The sequence below is a fragment of the Lepidochelys kempii genome, chromosome 11 (genome assembly GCF_965140285.1).
Source record: "Lepidochelys kempii isolate rLepKem1 chromosome 11, rLepKem1.hap1, whole genome shotgun sequence".
Classification (NCBI taxonomy): domain Eukaryota; kingdom Metazoa; phylum Chordata; order Testudines; family Cheloniidae; genus Lepidochelys; species Lepidochelys kempii.
The window spans coordinates 31,524,067-31,545,245 of record NC_136390.1 but is presented as its reverse complement, the minus strand read 5'-3'; the positions used below and the strand labels follow the sequence as shown (position 1 = coordinate 31,545,245).

At 41.5% G+C, this 21,179-nt stretch overlaps 1 protein-coding gene across 5 annotated transcripts in view; it reads left to right on the top strand.

Annotated features, from left to right (window-relative positions):
• Window positions 1–21,179, top strand: part of ACVR1 (activin A receptor type 1) — a 136,085-nt gene that overhangs the window by 40,794 nt on the left and 74,112 nt on the right. For 3 of the 5 annotated variants that reach the window (XM_073305527.2, XM_073305526.2, XM_073305528.2), the window contains one exon: window positions 17,889–17,959. In XM_073305527.2, coding sequence (XP_073161628.2) covers window positions 17,889–17,959 — 71 coding nt within the window. Of the gene's footprint in view, window positions 1–15,663; window positions 15,819–17,888; window positions 17,960–21,179 lie in introns of all 5 variants that reach the window. The other 2 variants (XM_073305530.2, XM_073305529.2) reach the window with 1 other exon arrangement.

The window sequence follows — 21,179 nt, the reverse complement described above, 5'->3', positions numbered from 1 at the left end:
GTAGTAGAATATCCCAGGTCAGGGTTCCAGGGGTGTGTCTGTGCGGATTTGATCTTGTGCTTTTTCAGGAAGTTTCTTGAGCAAATGCTGTAGTTGCTTTTGGTAACTCTCAGTGGGATCAGAGGGTAATGGCTTGTAGAAAGTGGTGTTGGAGAGCTGCCGAGCAGCCTCTTGTTCATATTCCGATCTATTCATGATGATAACAGCACCTCCTTTGTCAGCCTTTTTGATTATGATGTCAGAGTTGTTTCTGAGGCTGTGGATGGCATTGTGTTCTGCACGGCTGAGGTTATGGGGCAAGTGATGCTGCTTTTCCACAATTTCAGCCCGTGCACGTCGACGGAAGCACTCTATGTAGAAGTCCAGTCTGCTTTTCGACCTTCAGGAGGAGTCCACCTAGAATCCTTCTTTTTATAAAGTTGGTAGGGAGGCCTCTGTGGATTAGTATGTTGTTCAGAGGTATTTTGGAAATATTCCTTGAGTCGGAGACGTCGAAAATAGGATTCTAGGTCACCACAGAACTGTATCATGTTCGTGGGGGTGGAGGGGCAGAAGGAGAGGCCCCGAGATAGGACAGCTGCTTCTGCTGGGCTGAGAGTATAGTTGGATAGGTTAATGATATTGCTGGGTGGGTTGAGGGAACCATTGTTGTGGCCCCTTGTAGCATGTAGTAGTTTAGAAAGTTTAGTGTCCTTTTTCTTTTGTAGAGAAGCAAAGTATGCGTTGTAAATGGCTTGTCTAGTTTTAGTAAATTCCAGCCATGAGGAAGTTTGTGTGGAAGGTTGTTTTTTTATGAGAGTATCCATTTTTGAGAGGTTTCAGAGTAACAGCCGTGTTAGCTCATTCTTAATCTTTCCCTGTTTGCTGTAGAGGATGTTGATCAGGTGATTCCGCAGTTTCTCTGAGAGCGTGTGGCACAAGCTGTCAGCATAGTCTGTGTGGTGTGTAGATTGTAATGGGATTTTTTACCTTCAGTCCTTTTGGTACGATGTCCATCTGTTTGCATTTGGAAAGGAAGATGATGTCTGTCTGTATCTGTACAAGTTTTTTCATGCAGTTGATAGATTTCCACTCCATACGGCTAAATGCAGTGCCTTGCATAATGACATAGTGTGATAATACAATGTGCATACAGTGTGCATGATAATCAAGATGGGCCATCCCTAGTGTTGTCATATGTTGACTTTGGTCCTCTATCTACATTATAACTTCTAATCAGGTCTTGAACGCAGTAGAATATGGGTTAAAATACAGATCCATCATGCAGCATAGGTGGGGCTATCCTCTGCTTTTATGGTGTACAAAAATCATCATACAGCCTTCAAGTTCTGTAGGGCTGGAAGCACAACACAAGTACACTTTTTAAAACGTGGGCCCGTACTGTGCTGTATTATGTTCCCCCAGTATGGTGAAATTACAGTGCAGAGACAAGACCTTTGTCAGACTTGCTTGCAACCATTATTCTAAACATCCTCTAAAATGGGTTCTCAAACTGGGGGTCGGGACCCCTCATGGGGTCATGAGGTTATTACATGGGGAGTCATGAGATGTCAGCCTCTACCCCAAACCCCACTTTGCATCCAGCATTTATAATGGTGTTAAATATGTGTTTTTAATTTATAAGGGGGGGGGTAGGGGGTCGCACTCGGGCTTGCTATTTGAACGGGATTACCAGTACAAAAGTTTAAGAACCACTGCTCTAAAACTAGCCCAAAACTCTTAATGGTATGTTTTGATTTGCAAGAACAAAATACTGTTTGATCTTTAATGGTCTTGTAAAGTTACAAGAACTAGTTTGTCAGGAAAATTCTTGCAATGTCTTTTCTGAAGCAAATCCATTTCAGGGAGGGCAGCTTCTTGGAAAGGGGAATGCAGAAGTACCTCATCAGCTAGAAAATTCCTTCTTCTGTTTTTATTTATGGCTGCGAAGTATAAACACCATCTAGTTTAAGTGTTCAAGTAGTTTGGTGGTCAGAATATCAGCATCTGCATATTCATCCTTAATGGGATTTAGCAGGCTTAATTTAAAAAAAAGAAATTCTACAAGCTAAAGAATGTTGTTCTGTCACCAAAACAGACACATTTTCATGTAAAGACTAATAAATATTCCACTTTGATATTCTGACAAGCCCTGTGTTTTCTGTAGGGAAGCAAGTTAAGATTAGAGTTTCTCTTCCCTCGTCATCTGTCACTTTGTAGCACACACCTTTAATGTGACTTAAACACTTTTTTAATAACTAATTTTGAAAAGCCTACAGACTAACAGATTTATTTGGGCATAAGCTTTCGTGGGTAAAAAACCCCAGTTCTTCAGGTGCATGAAGTCGCTCCATGCACCTGAAGAATTGGGGTTTTTTACCCACAAAAGCTTATGTCTAAATAAATCTGTTAGCCTTAAAGGTGCCACCGGACTCCTAGTTTTTGTGGATACATGGCTACCCCTCTGATACTGGTTTATCCCTGAATCTGGTTGAACAAATACTAAAGGTATTTAGAGCTAATATTACACAAGTAGAAAAGGAGGACTTGTGGCACCTTAGAGACTAACAAATTTATTTGAGCATCAGCTCTCATGAGCTACAGTTCACTTCATCAGATGCATTCGGTGGGGAGATTTATATACACAGAGAACATGAAACAATGGGTGTTACCATACACACTGTAATGAGAGTGATCAGAAAAGGTGAGCTCTTGCCAGCAGGAGAGCAGGGGGAGGGGGACCTTTTGTAGTGATAATCAAGGTGGACCATTTCCAGCAGTTGACAAGAACCTTTGAGGAACAGTAGGGGATGGAGGGGGGGAATAAACATGGGGAAATAGTTTTACTTTATGTAATGACCCATCCACTCCCAGTCTCTATTCAAGCCTAAGTTAATTGTATCCACTTTGCAAATTAATTCTAATTCAGCAGTCTCTCATGGGAGCCTGTTTTTGAAGTTTTTTTTGTTGAAGAATTGCCACTTTTAGGTCTGTAATCGAGTGACCAAAGAGACTGAAGTGTTCTCCGTCTGGTTTTTGAATGTTATAATTCTTGACGTCTGATTTGTGTCGATTTATTCTTTTACGTAGAGACTGTCCAGTTTGGCCAATGTACATGGCAGAGGGGCATTGCTGGCACATGATGGCATATATCACATTGGTAGATGTGCAGGTGAACGAGCCCCTGATGGCGTCGCTAATGTGATTAGGTCCTATGATGGTGTCACTTGAATAAATATGTTTACTAAGTTGGCATCAGGCTTTGTTGCAAGGCTAGGTTTTTGGGTTAGTGTTTTTGTTGTGTGGTGTGTGGTTGCCGGTGAGTATTTGCTTCAGGTTAGGGAGCTGTCTGTAAGCGAGGACTGGTCTATCTCCCAAGATATGTGAGAGTGAGGGATCATTTTTCAGGATAGGCTGTAGATCTTTGATGTGCTGGAGAGGTTTTAGTTGGGGGCTGAAGGTGACAGCGTGTGGTGTTCTGTAATTCTCTTTGTTGAGCCTGTCCTGTAGTAGGTAACTTCTGGGTACTCTTCTGGCTCTGTCAATCTGTTTCTTGATTGACAGTGGGGGAGGTTTAGATTGGATATTAGGAAAAACTTTTTCACTAAGAGGGTGGTGAAACACTGGAATGCGTTACCTAGGGAGGTGGTAGAATCTCCTTCCTTAGAGGTTTTTAAGGTCAGGCTTGACAAAGCCCTGGCTGGGATGATTTAACTGGGAATTGGTCCTGCTTCGAGCACGGGGTTGGACTAGATGACCTTCTGGGGTCCCTTCCAACCCTGATATTCTATGATTCTTCACTTCAGCAGGTGGGTATTGTAGTTGTAAGAACACTTAATAGAGATCTTGCTGGGGGTTGTCTTCTGTCTGAGGGGTTGGAGCAAATGCGGTTGTATCTTAGAGCTTGGCTGTACAGAATGGATCGTGTGGTGTGGTCTGGATGAAAGCTAGAGGCATGTAGGTAATATAGCAGTCCATAGGTTTCTGGTATAGGGTGGTGTTTTTGTGACCATCCCTTATTAGCACCATAGTGTCCAGGAAGTGGATCTGTTGTGTGGACTGGTCCAGGCTGAGGTTGATGGTGGGATGGAAATTGTTGAAATCATGGTGGAATTCCTCAAGGGTTTCTTCTCCATGGGTCCAGATGATGAAGATGTCATCAATATAGCGCAAGTATAGCGTTAGGGGATGAGAGCTGAGGAAGCGTTGTTCTAAGTCAGCCATAAAAATGTTGGCATACTGTGGGGCCATGCGGGTACCCATAGCAGTGCTGCTGATTTGAAGGTATACATTGTCCCCAAATGTGAAATAGTTATGGGTAAGGACAAAGTCACAAAGTTCAGCCACCAGGTTTGCCGTGACATTATCGGGGATAGTGTTCCTGACGGCTTGTAGTCCATCTTTGTGTGGAATGTTGGTGTAGAGGGCGTCTACATCCATAGTGGCCAGGATGGTGTTTTCAGGAAGATCACCGATGGATTGTAGTTTCCTCGGGAAGTCAGTGGTGTCTCGAAGATAGCTGGGAGTGCTGGTAGCGTCGGACTTGAGGAGAGAGCCTATGTAGCCAGACAATCCTGCTGTCAGGGTGCCAATACCTGAGATGATGGGACGTCCAGGATTTCCAGATTTATGGATCTTGGGTAACAGAATATCCCAGGTCAGGGTTCCGGGGGTGTGTCTGTGCAGATTTGTTCTTGTGCTTTTTCAAGGAGTTTCTTGAGCAAATGCTGTAGTTTCTTTTGGTAACCCTCAGTGGGATCAGAGGGTAATGGCTTGTAGAAAGTGGTGTTGGAGAACTGCCGAGCAGCCTCTTGCTTATATTCCGACCTATTCGTGACGACGACAGCACCTCCTTTGTCAGCCTTTTTGATTATGATGTCAGAGTTGTTTCTGAGGCTGTGGATGGCATTGTGTTCTGCACTGCTGAGGTTATAGGGCAAGTGATGCTGCTTTTCCACAATTTCAGCCCGTGCACGTCGACGGAAGCACTCTATGTAGAAGTCCAGTCTGTTGTTTCGACCGTCAGGAGGAGTCCACCCGGAATCCTTCTTTTTGTACACAAGTATAAACCTCATTAAAAGTATTTGCTACACACACAAGGTCACTTCCCAAAGTTAAAATCTGTACTATTTGCCTCTTAAAATAATGTCTGTCTGTCTCTTTCCACACAACTCCTTGGTTGTCATAACAATCTGACTTGTGATTGGCTTTTGTTTACAGTTGTGCCACTAACAATGGTCAAGCTAAGCTTTCTCTTAAAATAAGTAAGCCCTCCTTTCCCTGAAGCTCTGTGCTGCGATCTTAAGCAGCAGGGCCAGGATACTGCAGACACTTGTGATTGGATCAGAAGCATTATAGTAGGTGAGTTCAATATCTGGCATATTTGCAGGATTGGGCCCTATGTTTTCCTCTTCTATAATAGAATCTTCATTCTAAACTGGTTTTCTGGTGTTAATTAAAATGCCTCTGATTATGGGGGTGTATTGATATGAGCAATGTTTTGGCGTGGCTGCAGCAGAATTCAGGATTACCCAAACCAGTTTAAAAATATACTGTTGAGATTATTTTTAAAAAGGGGGAAAGTATTCAAGAAGGAGCTCTGTCTTGCGGTAGCAGCATATCTCCAGCATGCCTGTTGGCTTCAGCAAGCAGGCTGCAATCCTCTCCTTCCCTAGGAGCATAAAAGTGTAACCCAGTAACATTTTGAATATTAAATAAGGATATTTACATTAATGAGCTGCTGAAATATGTGGGAAGCAGCAATAACGTGTGTACTTATTGTTAAATGTCTTGCTTAATTGATGTTTAGTTTATGTGCCTGGGGTAAATTGATAAGATGCACAAAGCCAGTGCATACTCAAGTTGTTGAGCCTAACTTTCTCATGCAATTACTTGTGAATGTTTGTTGTTTGTCAATACAAATGATAGATCAGTATCTATGTGGCTGTTTTGCATACATAGAATTGTGCACAGTTTTTAAATGTTCAGGGGTGATGTCACCAGTGAACCAGATTTCAGAGTAACAGCCGTGTTAGTCTGTATTCGCAAAAAGAAAAGGAGTACTTGTGGCACCTTAGAGACTAACCAATTTATTTGAGCATAAGCTTTCGTGAGCTACACTAAGGGTATGTCTTCGCTGCCCATGTTACAGTGCTTTATCAGAGAGCTCTCCCAGCGATTTAAAAAAAGCCCACCCCGAATGAGCGCTCCTGGCGATAGTGCTGTCGATGAGCTAGTCTACACTGGCAATGCTAAAGCGCTTTAATATTCTCTAAAACCCACCCCAGTGAGAGGCATAGCTCCCAGCGCTGTTGCATTGTCTACACTGGCACTTTACAGTGCTGAAACTTGCTGCGTTCAGGGGGGTGGTTTTTCACACCCCGAGCGAGAAAGTTGCAGCGCTGTAAATTGCCAGTGTAGACAAGCTCTGTACTGGCGCTTTTCAGCGCTAAAACTTCTGTTGGGGGGGGGATGTTTTCACACCACTGAACAATGTTTTAGCGCTAAAAGTGGCTGTGTAGACACAGCCTTAGTTATTGAATGAGCATTTTTAAGAAACATTATTTTGTGTGAAAGGAAGAAGGCTCTTCAGCCTCTTCCTCTTTCATCATAGTGCTGTATTAGGCCTTGAGGTCAGTAAAAATGCAGTGAACTTGGCTACTGTTTGAGTGGAGTATGGCTTTGGCTTCTGTGAAAGGCAGTAAACCATATATAGTAACATACAGAGAGGCTTAAAAGGCACAAGTAGAGTGTAATGTGTCTTGACTCTTTGAAAGGGCTTGAAGAAAATTCTTTGACAATTCCTCACCTACTATCCTGGGTGAAAAGTACCTGCACTGCCAACCCCCCACCCCCCCAAACCTTTCTCCACAGGCTGTACCTATTTAACTTGCCAAATCTTCACTGTTCTATAAACTGTGTAACCCACCCCACACCCAATATAAAATCCTGAAGCCGCACATACCAGTTAATGAATGGTAGGCTCCCTGAATAAATGAGTTTTTGGGCTTTCCCCTTTTGGGGGAGAGGTGGGAATTGGGCCCAAGCCTCTTACAAGACTCCTCCTGGGTCTGCTCTTCTCCTGGACACACTAAGACTCCTCTTAAAGGAGCTTCACTGACCTTATTCCCTGCCCACCTCTTCCCCCTTCATATGGAAAGCAATTAGTGCTGCTTGTTCAGCTTTGTTCCTTTGGAGCCTCCCTCACCTCAAAAAAGGAGGGGTGGGAGAGGAAAGAGCCAGGGGTTCTCTGCTTCCATTCAGTCCACTTACCCAGGCAGAATTTCTCCTGTGTGAGTAGGTTGTTCCAAGCCCTGTATTTGATACTTACTTGTTCCCTCACATTATAATTTCTCTAATCAGTATGTGAGCTGTGAGTGACGGCATAGACAATAAATGTATGCTAGCTTGATGCCAACAGGGAGACCAAATGAGATTTTATTCCTGTAATTGACTATTCTACTCTGGGTGGGTGGGTGAGTTTTTGTTTTCTTCTTCTTCTTTTTTGTTTTAAAGCTAGAACAGCTATGGAAATCAAAGTTTTTCATAAGTCAGACTAACTTGTTGGATTTGTTTAGTGGATGACACCTTGGTCCAGGAGTTAGTGCTCTTCTCTTTGGTGTCTCTGCTATTGACACGCCGGACAGGAACCCAACACATCAAAACTTCGCAATGCCTACATTCTTGGTGCATCTCAGCCTGAGGCTTCCTGTCTTTCAGACTGTTTCTGCTGGGCTGAGATGTTGGTACTCTACTGATGGGTGCTTATACACATACACATGCATGTGCCAAATGCAGTGTGAGCGTGATTGACTTTCATGTCCTATCTTAGTGATGTAGGTAAGGGGATGGGTATTTTCCCCCAGGTCAGAGAACCCACAAGTGCAATTCTTCTGACTCTGGCCTGGCCTATGCTAAAAAGTTAGGTCGAGCCAGCTATGTTGCTCAGGGGATATGAAAAATCCACACCCTGAGTCATGTAGTTCAGCTGACCTAACTGCCAGTGTAGACGGCACCAGAGAAATGGAAGAGACACTGCCTCTGCTTGGGGAGGTGAATCGCCTACGCTGATGGGAGAACCCCTTCCCTCCATGTAGGTAGTATCTGCACTCAGTCAGGCACTACAGCAGCTCAGCTGTAGCCTTTCAAGTGTAGCCTAGACAAGCCCTTTGAAGGCCTTGGTTTTGTGTATTGTTTGGGGGAATATGTGTGTAAGGTCACATGATCCTCAAAACCCATCTGTAATTATTCCCCTATAACGGCAGGGTGAGGACAAAGCTTATGTAAATACTGGTTTTAATTGCTGATGAGCTCAGCGGATGTGCACCTATCATGGAAGGTAGAATTACAAATCAATACTCTCTTTTAAAAAAAAAAAAATCTTAGGTACATGCAAAATATGTGCAGCCCTTGGGGTCTTTGTCAGCTGCCACCAGCGCTGTCAGTATTTCAGAATCTCTGTGCTCCTGATCTCTTCAGAATGCTTTGAACTTGTTTAATGGGGTGTGTTCATTGCTGTGCCATATTAAGATTGAAACATAGTTTCTAATTTCTTCATTAATTGGACCTGCCTTGCTTTCATTTGGACCATTCCATGGGGGTTCAGAATGTGTGTAAGTAATGTTCATGGCCCAGTTACAGAAACAGTGCAACACGCTACTTCCAGGAAGTTGTGTTACTGTCAATGCCACCTTAGATTTTAAGAGTACCTGGTTCTCTCTTTACAGCTTCCTGATTGTAATCACCAGTAGAGCTGCAGGACTGAGGAATTCTGGGTCCTGTGTAGTCAGGCCATAAAGTGATATATTGAGAGGAGATCAGTGGAGTTTCCTACAAAGAATAGGATAATGGTTATGTATACTTTCGTGCAGTGAAAATATGAGAATCCTAAAATCTGTTTGCCATATTGGATTAGTACCCAGGCATTTAGATGGTTCAGAATGCTATCCCTTTTACAGTGCTTTATGAACACCAGTCTTAATTTTCTGAACTTGCTGTACACTTGCTCTTTCTGAATCTGTTCTCTGTCCCCAGTTTAGAACTAAAAGCTTACTTTCTATTAAGCCACTGGTCTGGAATTTGAGTTCCTTTTTGCAATGAGACTCTCACATACTGTCTTGGGATGCTAGTTAGCTTTTTAATATGCATAAAGTTTGCAATTTTAGTAAATATTTGAATTTGTAAGTTTGACTTTTTTTTTAAAAAAAAAAATCCTCTGTTTGTATTTAACTTTCCCAGTGGCCCATAGCAGCTTTAAATTTAGTTTGTTCATGAACAATCTGCTTCTTTGTACTTGACTTGGATGTGTATTTCAAGAAGTAATACTGTAACCCACTGTGTGTTTTTACTACCCTCTAGTGGTGATAGTAGCTGTAGTAATTCTTAGTACAGAAAATGCCTGTTGAATGGCAGTAGCCAGATTCATTAAAAGAAAGTTGGGGAGGGGGAATACGTGTCTGGGTATGGAATTGGAAATAAAGCTTGATGCGTTATTAGCTTCACACCAAAGTCTCTGTCAAAAATTAATGTGAAACCCCAGCAAACACAGGTGTATGATATGCCACTTGCTATTTTTATTTACTTTATTTTATTTTAATATTATTTATTATTTTATTTATTTACCTTTATTTTTAATCCATCTTTCACAGACTCTCTTGTTTTGCTTTTTGTTTTTTCCCTTGGCAATGAAAGACTTTGCTAGTTGGTTTTATTTTTGTTTCTCTTTAGTTTGTGTCTCATGTAGACAATACACAATCCTACATGCTTATAGTGCAATGCTTTACATCTGAATTGTCAGCCTTCCAAAGGAATGTTTTTACATCCAAACACTTTCCTTTGCATTTTACAAAAGTAAACCTTTCTCTTCCTGAAACTTTAACAAAAATGGAATTTGACCCCAAATTCAATACAAGAATGATCCTTTAATACAAACCACTAATTAAATGGGCAAAATTTCACCTGGGTGTCTCCAAATGTAGGTTTGACATGCATTTTGTTTTTAAAAACCTGATATTAATGGAACTTGTTCTTATTTATTTTTAATTCTAAACAGGTTTTAAAAACAAACATTACTGTGCTGTGTTGGCAACTAAAACTTTGAAGTATTGTGTTAATGAAGAACAGCCTGAAAGTGAAATTGATTAGAAACCTGTCTACCAAGCCTCTCCACTGTCCTTGCGTGCTTTAAAAGGAAGGACTTCACCATGAGGCTTAGAAACTCCAGACATCCTCTCAAACCAATTGTTTACAAACAAGATTACTCCCCCACTGTCCCACACAAATATTCAAACCAAAATGTGTGAACTAACAAGATGTGGGCCACTTTTTGTTGCATCCCATCACCTGTCTATTTAGGCCCTGGTCCTGCAAAATAGTTCTAGAGTTGTGGGCCATTGCATTTTTGGCAGAGTTCCATTAACTTCAGGATGATTGAATCCCTGGATAGAAGGGTTCATGGTTCAGATCTGGGGCTTGTATGGTCACCTTTTACAGATGGGATCTTGTTCCCCTGTGCAGCTTAGCACTTGCACACTTCTGGCACTATGTAAAGTGAGCGCCTTCATTACCTGAAGCTGAGAGAGAAGGAACCACCTCTCTCCCCCGAACAAAAAGCGTTAAATGATGAAAAGCATATCCGATTTAAAATGTGAAGTTTTAATAATCTTGGGTGTTTATGTAGGCAAGAACATTCCCATTTGACCTTCTCACAGTATAACTTTAGGAATGTGCCCATGTTTATATAGCACTTTGAAGTTATAATAAAGCACTATGGAAGTCTTAATTAGCGTTATCAGTTTCTCTACAAGGATTTCATTGTACTATTGCAATCTTCTGTGATTTATACCTGAGTATTGTAGTGCTTCTTTTAGAATATTTGTTAGTCATTGTTTAAAAAAAACCAACAACACCAAAAAAACCCCCACAAAATATACAAAGTTTTCACTATGTCCAAAGAGTTCTAGTTATGTGGGTTGTGGTGGTGGGTTTTTTAAAACACCATAAGAATGGCCATAGTGGGTCAGACCACTTGTCTGTCTAGCTCCGTATCCAGTCTCTGACAGTTCAGATGCTACACAGAGAATGAACAGAACAGGGCAATTTTGAGTGATCTATCTGTTATCCAGATCCAGCCTCTGGCAGTCAAAGGTTTCGGGACACCAGGAACATGGGGTTGCATCCCTATTCATCTTCATTAATAGCCATTGATGAACCTAACCTCCATGAATTTATGTAATTTTTCTTTTTTTGTGGGGGAGGGGGTACTTCTGGCGTTCACAATGTGCTCTGGCAGTGAGTTCTACAGGTTTGCTGTGGGTTTTGTGAAGAAGTACTTCCTTATGTTTGTTTTAAATTTGATGCCTGTTAATTTCTTTGGGTATCCTCTAGTTCTTGTGTTATGTGAAGGGGTAAATAACACTTCCTGATTCATTTCCTTGATACCATTCATGATTTTATAGACCTCTGTCGTATCCCCCTTTAATCATTTATTTTCTAAGCTGTATAGCCCCAGCCTTTGTAATCTCTCCTCACATGGGAGAAGTTCTACCCCTTATTATTTTAGTTGCCATTTTTGGCATCTTTTCCGATTCTAATACCTTCTTTTAAAATGAGGCAACCAGAGCGGTACACAGTATTCAACTTGTGGGCATCCCATGGATTATGATATTTACTGTTGTCTTATGTATCCCTTTTCTAATTGTTCCTAATGTTAGCTTTTTTTTGACTCCCACTGCACAGTAAGCAGATGGTTTTAAGAGAACTGTCTACGATGACTCCAAGATCTTTCCTGAGAGCTAATAGATAATTTCGATCCCCATCTTTTTGCATGTAAAGTTGGGATTATGTTTTCCAGTGTGTGTTACTTTGCATTTATCAACATTGAATTTAATCTCTTCTGTTTCCCAGTGACCCAGTTTAGTGAGGTCTTCACAGTCAGCTTTGGACTTAACTATCTTGAGTAATTGTATCCTCTGCAAATTTTACCACCTCATTGTTAAGGCTACGTTTTAGTCACGGGTATTTTTAGTAAAAGTCATGGACAGGTCACAGGCCGTAAAGAGAAATTCACGGGCCCGTGGCCTGTCCATGACTTTTACTAAAAATACCCACCCGGACTAAAACTTAGGTGGAGAGGGCCCACAGGTGATCGGTTCCGGAGGCACTGTGGGTGTTGGGGGATGTGGCCCGGGACCCACACTGGTGCTGCCGGGGGGGGGGGGGGGGGAGAGGAGGAGGGGAGGTTGGCAGGGCTGGCAGGGGTTTCCTACCCAGCTCCCCATCCGTGTAGCTTCTCAGTGGCAGGGGCTAGGGCAGGCTCTGTGCTGCTTCTGCCACAAGCGCCTGGGAACCACAGCCAATGGGAGCTGCGGGGGCGGGCAGCATGTGGCGTAGAGACCCCCCTCTGCCACCTATGAACTGCAGGGGGGCCATGCCAGTGGGAACTGGGGAGCCCCCCCCGCGAGGTAAATGCCTCCACTCCCCAACCTCCTGCCCCTAGCCCTGAGCCCCCTGCCACGCATCCAAACTGCTGCTGCTGGCACCAGTCGCTGCAAAAGTGACAGACTCGCAGCCTTACTAATTGTTCATCCCCCCTCTCCCCCCCCGGATCATTGATGAATATATTGGGCTACTACTGATCCTTGCGGGATCCTACTATTCACCTCTCTCCATTGTGAAAACTGGCCATTTATTCCTGCCCTTTATTTCCTATCTTTTTTTAACCAGCTACTGATCCATGAGGGGACCTTCCTTCTAATCCCATGATTTAAGGATACAATTTAGTCACATGCGGCACCTCCAACCCCGCTGCAACCAGGGCCGTGTGCAGGATTTTGCCCCCTCCGCCCCCCAGCTTGTCAGTCTCCCCCACCGTGGGGCTCCAACTGTCATTCCTCCCCCCACTTCAGCCCTCCCCTCTGCTTTTTTTTAATAAAAGTTACAGACAGGTCACGGGCTTCCATGCATTTTTGTTTGCCTGCAACCTGTCTGTGACTTTTACTAAAAATAACTGACACAATCTTATCCTTACCCATGATTGTTTAGTTTGCTTAAGAGCCTTTGATGAGGGACCTTGTCAAAGGCTTTCTGAAAGACCAAGCACGCTGTATCGGACTCGATCACCGTTCTCCATATGCTTGTTGACTTTTTCAAAGAATTCTAATAGATTGGTGAGGCATGCTTTCCCTTTGTAAAAGTCCTGTTGACTGTTCCACAATAGATCATATTTATCTGTGTCTGATCATTTTGTTCTTTACTATAGCTTCAACCAATTTGCCTGGTACTGAAGTTAGGCTTACTGGCCTGTAATTGCCAGAATCCCCTCTAGAGCCTTTTCTAAAAATCAGTGTTTCATTGGCCATTCTCCAGTCATCTGGTACAGAGGCCAATTTAAGATATAGGCTACGTACCCATGTTCTGAAATTTCATATTTGATTTTCTTTCAGAACTCTTGAGTGAACATTGTCTGGTCCTGGTGACTTATTACTGAATGGGTTCATGTCCAATCTATTTGACAAAAATCCAATAGATTATGGAAAAAACATGGGCTTGGAAATTTTTGTTTACTTAGTGCAATGTGTCATCCTCTTCAGAAAAAGAGAGCATATATTAGGTAGAATATGGTAAGCATTTTCAGTGACCGTAACTCGACGTGCTGGAATTGGTTTGTTTGCCTGGGTTTGTGGTAGGCTGATCACCTAGCAAATACCGAGACAATAGAGCACTGGCTTACATGTAATCCTGTTGGAGCAGTGGGAGTCAGCTTTGATGTTTGTTGATAAAAGGTGCAGTTTATTGGTCGGAACTGCATTTAAAAAAAAACAAAACCAAAAACCACAACTATGTCTGATTCCTGCAGGTGAGCAGTCAGGGCTGTCTTCCTTCAGTTCTCTACACTTTCTGACGCAGGAACAGTAGTTCCTTTGTCAGGTTTATCTCTGCAGCAGGAAATGTTTAATCTAAAACTTCGAGTGGCCAGGATGTCGCTGGAAAATCAAAGCTGAGAAGTCAGTCAGCTAGCTGGAGATGGGATTGTGTGGCTGAGGTGCTTATCGGACAATAAGTCTCAAATGACAGATCATTTGAACGGAAAACAGCATTGAGCTGCTCTGAGGCTATGCATCTTGGACTGCTGCCACTTCTTTCCCCCTCTGCCTTACTCCTTGCTTTTCCAGCCTACACATCAGAAGATTGCTCAGCATTGCTCACATCAGAAGATTGCTCATATACCAAAACGCAGAGGATTGTCTTTCTTTTATAACCAGTTATATCCTAATCACGGTCTGTTTTTGATGGATACGTTTCTGTTGAGGTAAGAGGTAATCTGTAGAACCTCCCTCATTGTTTTGATCATTGGCATCTGATTGTGGAGCAGATTTATAAATGAGTTTCTTTCTAAGTTTATTTTTAACTAGCTGAATTAACAGGCAACAGCAGATACTTCATTCTCTGAGCAAAATGGCAACCAGCAAGGGATCTTGACATCTCTTCCAAAGTTTTTGGCAGGCTTTCAACTATATAAATACAGTATATTGGCTGGAGCCGGATAACCACATACAGTGCAAGAACAGATCTCTGGTTCTCTTGCTTACTGGAGTCTAATTTTATTATTTGGAATTTGTTTTTTGTTCTTACTGGAGCAAAGACAAATCTTTATAGAGAACAAACTTTTTTTGCCAAGGCTTTTGATGATTTTTTTTTTGGTAGCCGTGTTGATGGTTTGCTTCTCAAAGTCCTTTTCTCTCTCTCTCTCTCCCTCTCCATCTTTCAAAGGAAAATTAGAGTTGCATTAAGGGCTGAGGCTCACGCTCGAGCTCTCTGCCCTTTGCCTTATGATCATAGGCATAGTAGGAAATCCAGTTGTTGTGGAGTAACTCAGTTGTGAAGCACTGAGGGCCACAGTAGTAATTTGTCAGAAGCTCAAGGGCTGCACCTCGTCTGCACTAGGCATAGAATTTAATTGTCAGATATACACAGGTTTTTTTAGAATGCTATAAGTGTACACAGCACTTCACAGGGCATATAGGCAAAATATTATTTGAGGCTTTCAGGAGAAGGAATGCCATGGGAATTGTTGCAAAGAAGCAGAACCTAGGGTTCTTGGTGTCTGCTTTCCCCATGAGATAACTACATTATGCATAAATGCAGATTAGAATGCTGTGTGACTGACCTTTTTGTTCAGATTTATAATACAAAATGCCCATTTTTAAATAAGCGCGTCCAAAGAGGTTTGTATAAATAGGTGTCCTCAAATAGATCTCTGAATGTTGGTCAGTCAGCAAGCTTTTATTTTTTAAATTTTATTTCATTTAATTGGAAAGCAGTGGGACCTAGTGGATGGTGACCTGGGTTCTGTTCCTGGCTCTGACACTGGCCTACTGGGTGAACTTGAGCAAGTCACTTCACTTCTCAGTGTTTGTTTCCATGTGTAAAATGGCAAGATTGATACTTACCTCCTTTTTTGAAGTGCTTTGAGGTACATAGTTGAAAGTTGTTATATTACTTATGAGATCAACTGGTTCTTCTGACCTCCTTTTTTTGGGCTCATCTGAAAATGACTCTCTAAACAGCATGATGGCCTGGGGATGAAAAACTGATCAGATGAATTTTTCAAACCGGATCCATTCACCATTAGGGAAGAAACTGTCATTTATGTTTCCTGAACATTTATTGTCCCTCTGTTTGCAGCTAAACACTACTGAAGCATAAACAGTGAATGTGGACCAATATTGACTACCACTAAGTTCTTAACATCATCCAGGCCAACGCTTACCAAAGAGCGGAACAAACACGGGAAAAGTTCGGTTTCTCTTCAGTTTTTCAAGAAACTGCCCAACTATTAAGTGCGTGTTTTGAAGGGGTGCATGAGGGGGGGATAAAATAACTTGCTGTCTTCCAATTGTCCCCTTTTCTTTTTGTATTTTATGTTTCTTCAGTATCTCTTTTGTTAGTCTGCAAAATGCCGTTCATGTTCTTATTTCTAATGTCTTAACCCACTCTTTCCTCAAGAATGTTCCCTTTTTCCTCATTTTGTTGATGATCTCCCATGTAACTTCCTCCTTCAGTGTTTGTTTGCTTTACTTTCTTCCTCTGTTCCCATGACTGTCTGACGGCCTTTTCGGGATGTGGGTCTGTGCATGTCCCAACTTCTAACGGAGGCTGAGTGTGAATTTGAGAGTTCATGCCCTTCAGATATAGGGTAACTCCCAACCCTGTACTAATAGTAGCCTCCAGGGTTTCTGGCTTAACCAACTCCATGTGGTGTAGCAGCATCACTAGAATAGATTTTTTTTCTGTCTGTGCATTTGAACCTTTGGTCTCCTGAAAGAGGCATGTGTACTGTACCACCTTTGTCCAGGCGTGCAGAAATTTATCTGGGTGTGGTCATCAAGAGAAGACTTGCTTAAGACGTCAGTTCAGATGAGACCCAGTGATGGAATGGTAGGGGAAGAGTGTTCTAGTCACATCCATCAATCTGCACAAACTTTTTTATGTCAAAAGTCCCTTCCAGCTATTTCAAAAGGCTGAAATTTTTAAGATTTGTTGGCTGTCTTCTGAGTCAGCTTTCTGCCAGGTAAAGCTTCCCTGTACCATACCCTACTTTTATTTCTGCATTAAGTCACTAGCAGCCTGGCTTAAAAAAGGCATGTTTTTCATGAGAGAGAAGTGAAGGTACTGAGTCTTCCAAATTTGATCCACTCAAACAAAAACCATTTCCAAGAAACTGAATAGGGACTATAACACTCCTCTATTAGGATAGTGCTAATCATTCTCTCCCTTGAAGAGAATAACTTGTCTTTAAACAAGCTATTGCCTCCATTTTTTATTAGAAGTGTATGAAGTTTGTTAATGCCAGAGATTTAGCATTGGAAAGAAAGGAGACCATTTTGATAGCAATCACTTGTGTTTTCCATGGAATAGGTGGTTTTCTCAGAAACCTGTTAATATATTTCTTTGCAGTGACAGTCTGATCTTATTTTCATGTGTGTGAGGAGGGAAACCACCAATTCGTGTGGAAAAACTAATGAAATACAGGCAATCTAATGAATTCACTTGTATCTAGAAACTATGCACATGCTGGAAATATCCCTTAGTTCTCTCACTAGATGCAATTGTTTTAATGTTTAGTAGCAGAGGAATAGTGTTGGGGTCACTGGAATGGAACCTTTCACAAATAATGCAGAATACAACTGGAAATTTAATTACTAAGAATAGTCGCTCAACTATGGAGTGCCCTCTTCTCTTCTAGCAACTTTCTCTGTTTTAAAGAAAATCTAATATAGTGGAATTTGACCACCAGGGTTCTATGTCTGTCTGCATTGGCAGGCAGTGCCCTTCTCCTGATACCTCTTCCACTTAAAAAGATTTGTAGTGTGTATTAAGTTCACAGTAACTTTTTTTTCCTTTTAAATCTTCCTTGTTTGGTTTGAAAGCCCAGAAATTCAATTGTGTGCCAGACAAGATTTGCTTTCAAGAGTTTGAATCTGCTTAGCTAAAACAGTATTGGAACAGGCTTTATACCCCGTAGCCTGGTCCTTGAGTAGGTGTTGTACCTGCAGTACAATACAAAATGCTAATTCTGTGAATCCCCTTCTCCCTCCTCATGTAAGAATTGCTGTGGAATTTGGAGGAAAGTAAGTATATATGTGAGAGGGGTGGGGTGCGTGTGTGTATGTGTGTGTGGTGTTTTTTGGTTCTAAAAAAAAACCACAAAAACCACAAACAACCAACCCAGACTTGCTGGCTGAGTTGTGTACATTGACCAATTTTATAAGTTTACAAACTGGGCTTTTGTTAATTTGAGTTGTGTAGTGTTTGTTTTTTTTTTTTTTTTTTTTTTAAAGTCTACTATAAGAAAACCCAACTGCTTAACTGTTGAAGTACACTTATTTTCCCTTTTGCTCTTTCTGCAGATCTACAATGATAGATGGAGTTATGATTCTTTCTCTGCTGCTACTGGCTTTTCCATCACCCAGTCTGGAAGGTAAGTAATGTGAATTACAGTGGGTTAGTGCAGCAGCTGTTAACTCCTGAAGAACCAGACTCAAATACAGCTTTAACTTTGAATCTGGTCCTAGTCTACTTTAGTGCAGTGTTCTAACCCTATACATTGACAGTTGACAAATTCTTCTTGCGAGTGATGTTTGCTTAATATTTCAGTTGGGCATTCATAGATAAGGAGATGTGTGAGGTCTTCTCTGCTGGAGGTGCCCGGTGCTCACTCAAATGAGGGTGGAAAAGCCTCAGTAGTTCAGATGAAGGTCTGTTAACCTCTGGACAAATGCTGCTCTTCTCCCTCTTACCTGAGTCGAGCACTGTTGCTCCGGTGTGTGTGTTTGATTACTAATGTCTTGACCCACTATTAGGTGTGCAAATTCTTCAGTTTTAACTGTAGCAGTTGTTGTCCAAAGTAATTTAGAACAGTGCACCTGGAGATGCATGTACTTCACTCTTCTCTTTTTTTAATTAAAAAAGATTTTTATTTTGGAAACCTAAAAACATCTGAGAATCTCTATCCGTAACTTTCTCTGCACACCCTACTGACAGGTAGGGGTGGGTTTTGTGTAAATAATGCAGGGCAAGGTGAATGTAGTGTCCAATCCAAAGCAAAGAGGAGAGGGGGAAAAAGGTGGGTAAGTGGCTGTAAACACTAAGCCTATCAATAATACAAGTAGTTTGTAGTTTTAACATGACTCTCTCCTTTTCTAATAAAAATCTACATTTGAAGCCTAAAATGTCTTGATGGTGTCACTTCAACAAAAGTATAATGAAGTGTTCTGCAAGGGAAGAGTTAAATCCGTAATGGGGCTCTCCCTTTTTTCTGGAAATTGCTGCTGTGCTGATCCTAAGTGTCATGTGACCACATGCATGGTGTGAGAGGCATAGCTGGCTTCTGGGGTGAATTTAGAGTTACGCATTTGGAAGATTGTATATCCTGATTGTTCATCACCCTATGTAAATTGAGCATTTACACATGCAAGCCACTTTGTTTTGTGTTCAACTGAAACGTTGAGTAAACTTGTCCCATAAATTTTCAAAAAGAGTGTGTCTAGTAACTCTGTCTCTCTTGTAGTGGAGTTACAGGTGTTGTAGCATGTGCAGAAAATTAGTCCTGCATTTTTCTTCTCCCCACCACCCTTTCTCTTCCCCACCTCCCATGGCTGATTTTTGTTCTCTGTATGCTGGATGACTGCTGGGATGATATACTGCTTTATTTTTTTCCTGACTTAAACTAATAGTAAAAGTGGTCTTGCTTTTTTTCTTAAGTTCTGATGTAAACAAATATGGAAGAATGTTCAACAAAAAAGCTTAGTGGAACCCATGATGCATCTTGGTTTGCAGATATCTGATCTTGCAGCGGCCAGGGATTCAATGTTCTCATAAGAATTAACCACTTTGTTTCTGAACACTTTGGGTGGGGTGGAGGTTATGGGGGGCTGGATGGGGGCGGGGGCCAGGCCACGCCTCACTGTTTGTGGAGGCATAGCCTCCCACAGCCTTCCCTACCTGGTCCTCCGTACAATTTCTGTACCCGATGTGGCTCTAGGGCAAAAAAGTTTGCCCATCCCGATCTAGCCCATATCCTGTCTTCTAGCAGTGGCCAATGCCAGATGCATCAGAGGGAATTAACAGGGAATGGTCCAACCCCTGTTGTTCAGTTCCAGCCAGGGCGGATTTGATTTAAATCACTAGTCAGGAAGACTTGATTTAATCATGGATTTCTACAAAAAGTGCATTCTTGTTGGTTGTTATAACCTTTAATACATATTCTTCACAACTCAGAGACAGATGCGTAGGTTTTCATTTTTAGAAGGTACACACTATACATTTTTAAAGTGATTTATTTTGAAAACTTTTCAGATTAGTTTTACAGTTATATCAGAAAATGATTGTTTGGTTATTGCATTTACCAAAAGTAATTGAAGCAGATAGTTCACCTCCAATGTCTTCATAAATATCTCCAATTCAACAGGTTAATCATTAATATTTGGAGGATTTTCTTGCCATGCTGTCTTAAGAGAACAACATCACCAGACAGACGTTTAAATTGTTTTATTTAACTAAAACAACAATGTTACGTATTCTGGATTTTTTTTCTTCAACAGCAAACATATTTTAACAAAACAAGCCTAAGAATTTTTGAATTTAGTTAAACATTCAAGTTTTTAAAAATTTTTTTTTAACTACAATAGTTAAATGATTTTTTTTTAAATTAAATCGACAGTGTCAGCCAGGTCAACATGAGAAACTTAAAATATTGGCTTCTGCAGCTAACTCAGTCATCCTCACCTTCATTTTCCTGTTTGTTCATAATCTGGAAAAGAAAAACAAGCTTTCTTGCTTTTTCAGGTCCCAAACGATTTCTCAATTTGGAATGAATTAGTCCAAAGGAAGAATATTTTCTTCCTACGCTGGCAGAAGAAGCTACTGCTGTTAAAAATGAGATTATCGCTTCAGCAGTTTCTGAATCCAAGTGCTTGACTTCCACCAGTTCGTTGGTGTGACTTTCTTTAAAATATCATCAGCAAACATATATTTCTTGAACGGTTCACCCTTAGCTCTGAAGTTTATTATAGCTGGCATTATGGAGGGATGTTTGCTGGATGTCCATGTCCTAGCCAACTCCTCTTCTTCAGCAGTTAAGTTTGACCCTGATACCAAGTATTGAGCTGTGAGGTAGTGCTTGTCCCATTTGTTTTTTTTTTTTAATGCTTGTAATTTAACTCTGTCGTTGCATATTTCTCTTTTTAAGATCTCACTCGGTTCTTTTCAAATTTCAACAGTGTCAGCAATAAAACAGCTATTTCCCTGCATTTTGTTCAAGGCTACAGAAATAGGCTTCAGGGTACTCAGCGTCTGTTCAACATTTCTCTTAAGCCCAATGTTGAGAACTTTGGCTGTGACAGTGCCATCTATTTTTTTTTTTCACAATTTTGTTCACAAACTGTCATCAGATTAAGCCAGTTCTTGATACAGTGCTCAAAACAGTCCACCTGAGTTCCATTGCAGGTCTTGTGGGAGAGTTAGCTTGGTTCCTCCCACTTTTTTTCAGAGCAGCTGCTGCAAAGTGGTTGCTACGGGAAGTATTTTGCAATTTCAACAAGATAAGCCTTTATTTCTGGAACACTGAAGTCTTTGGCTAGGAGGTGTATCAAATGAGCACTGCAACCGTATGTTAGCTTCGGGGACTCCACTTTCTTCTA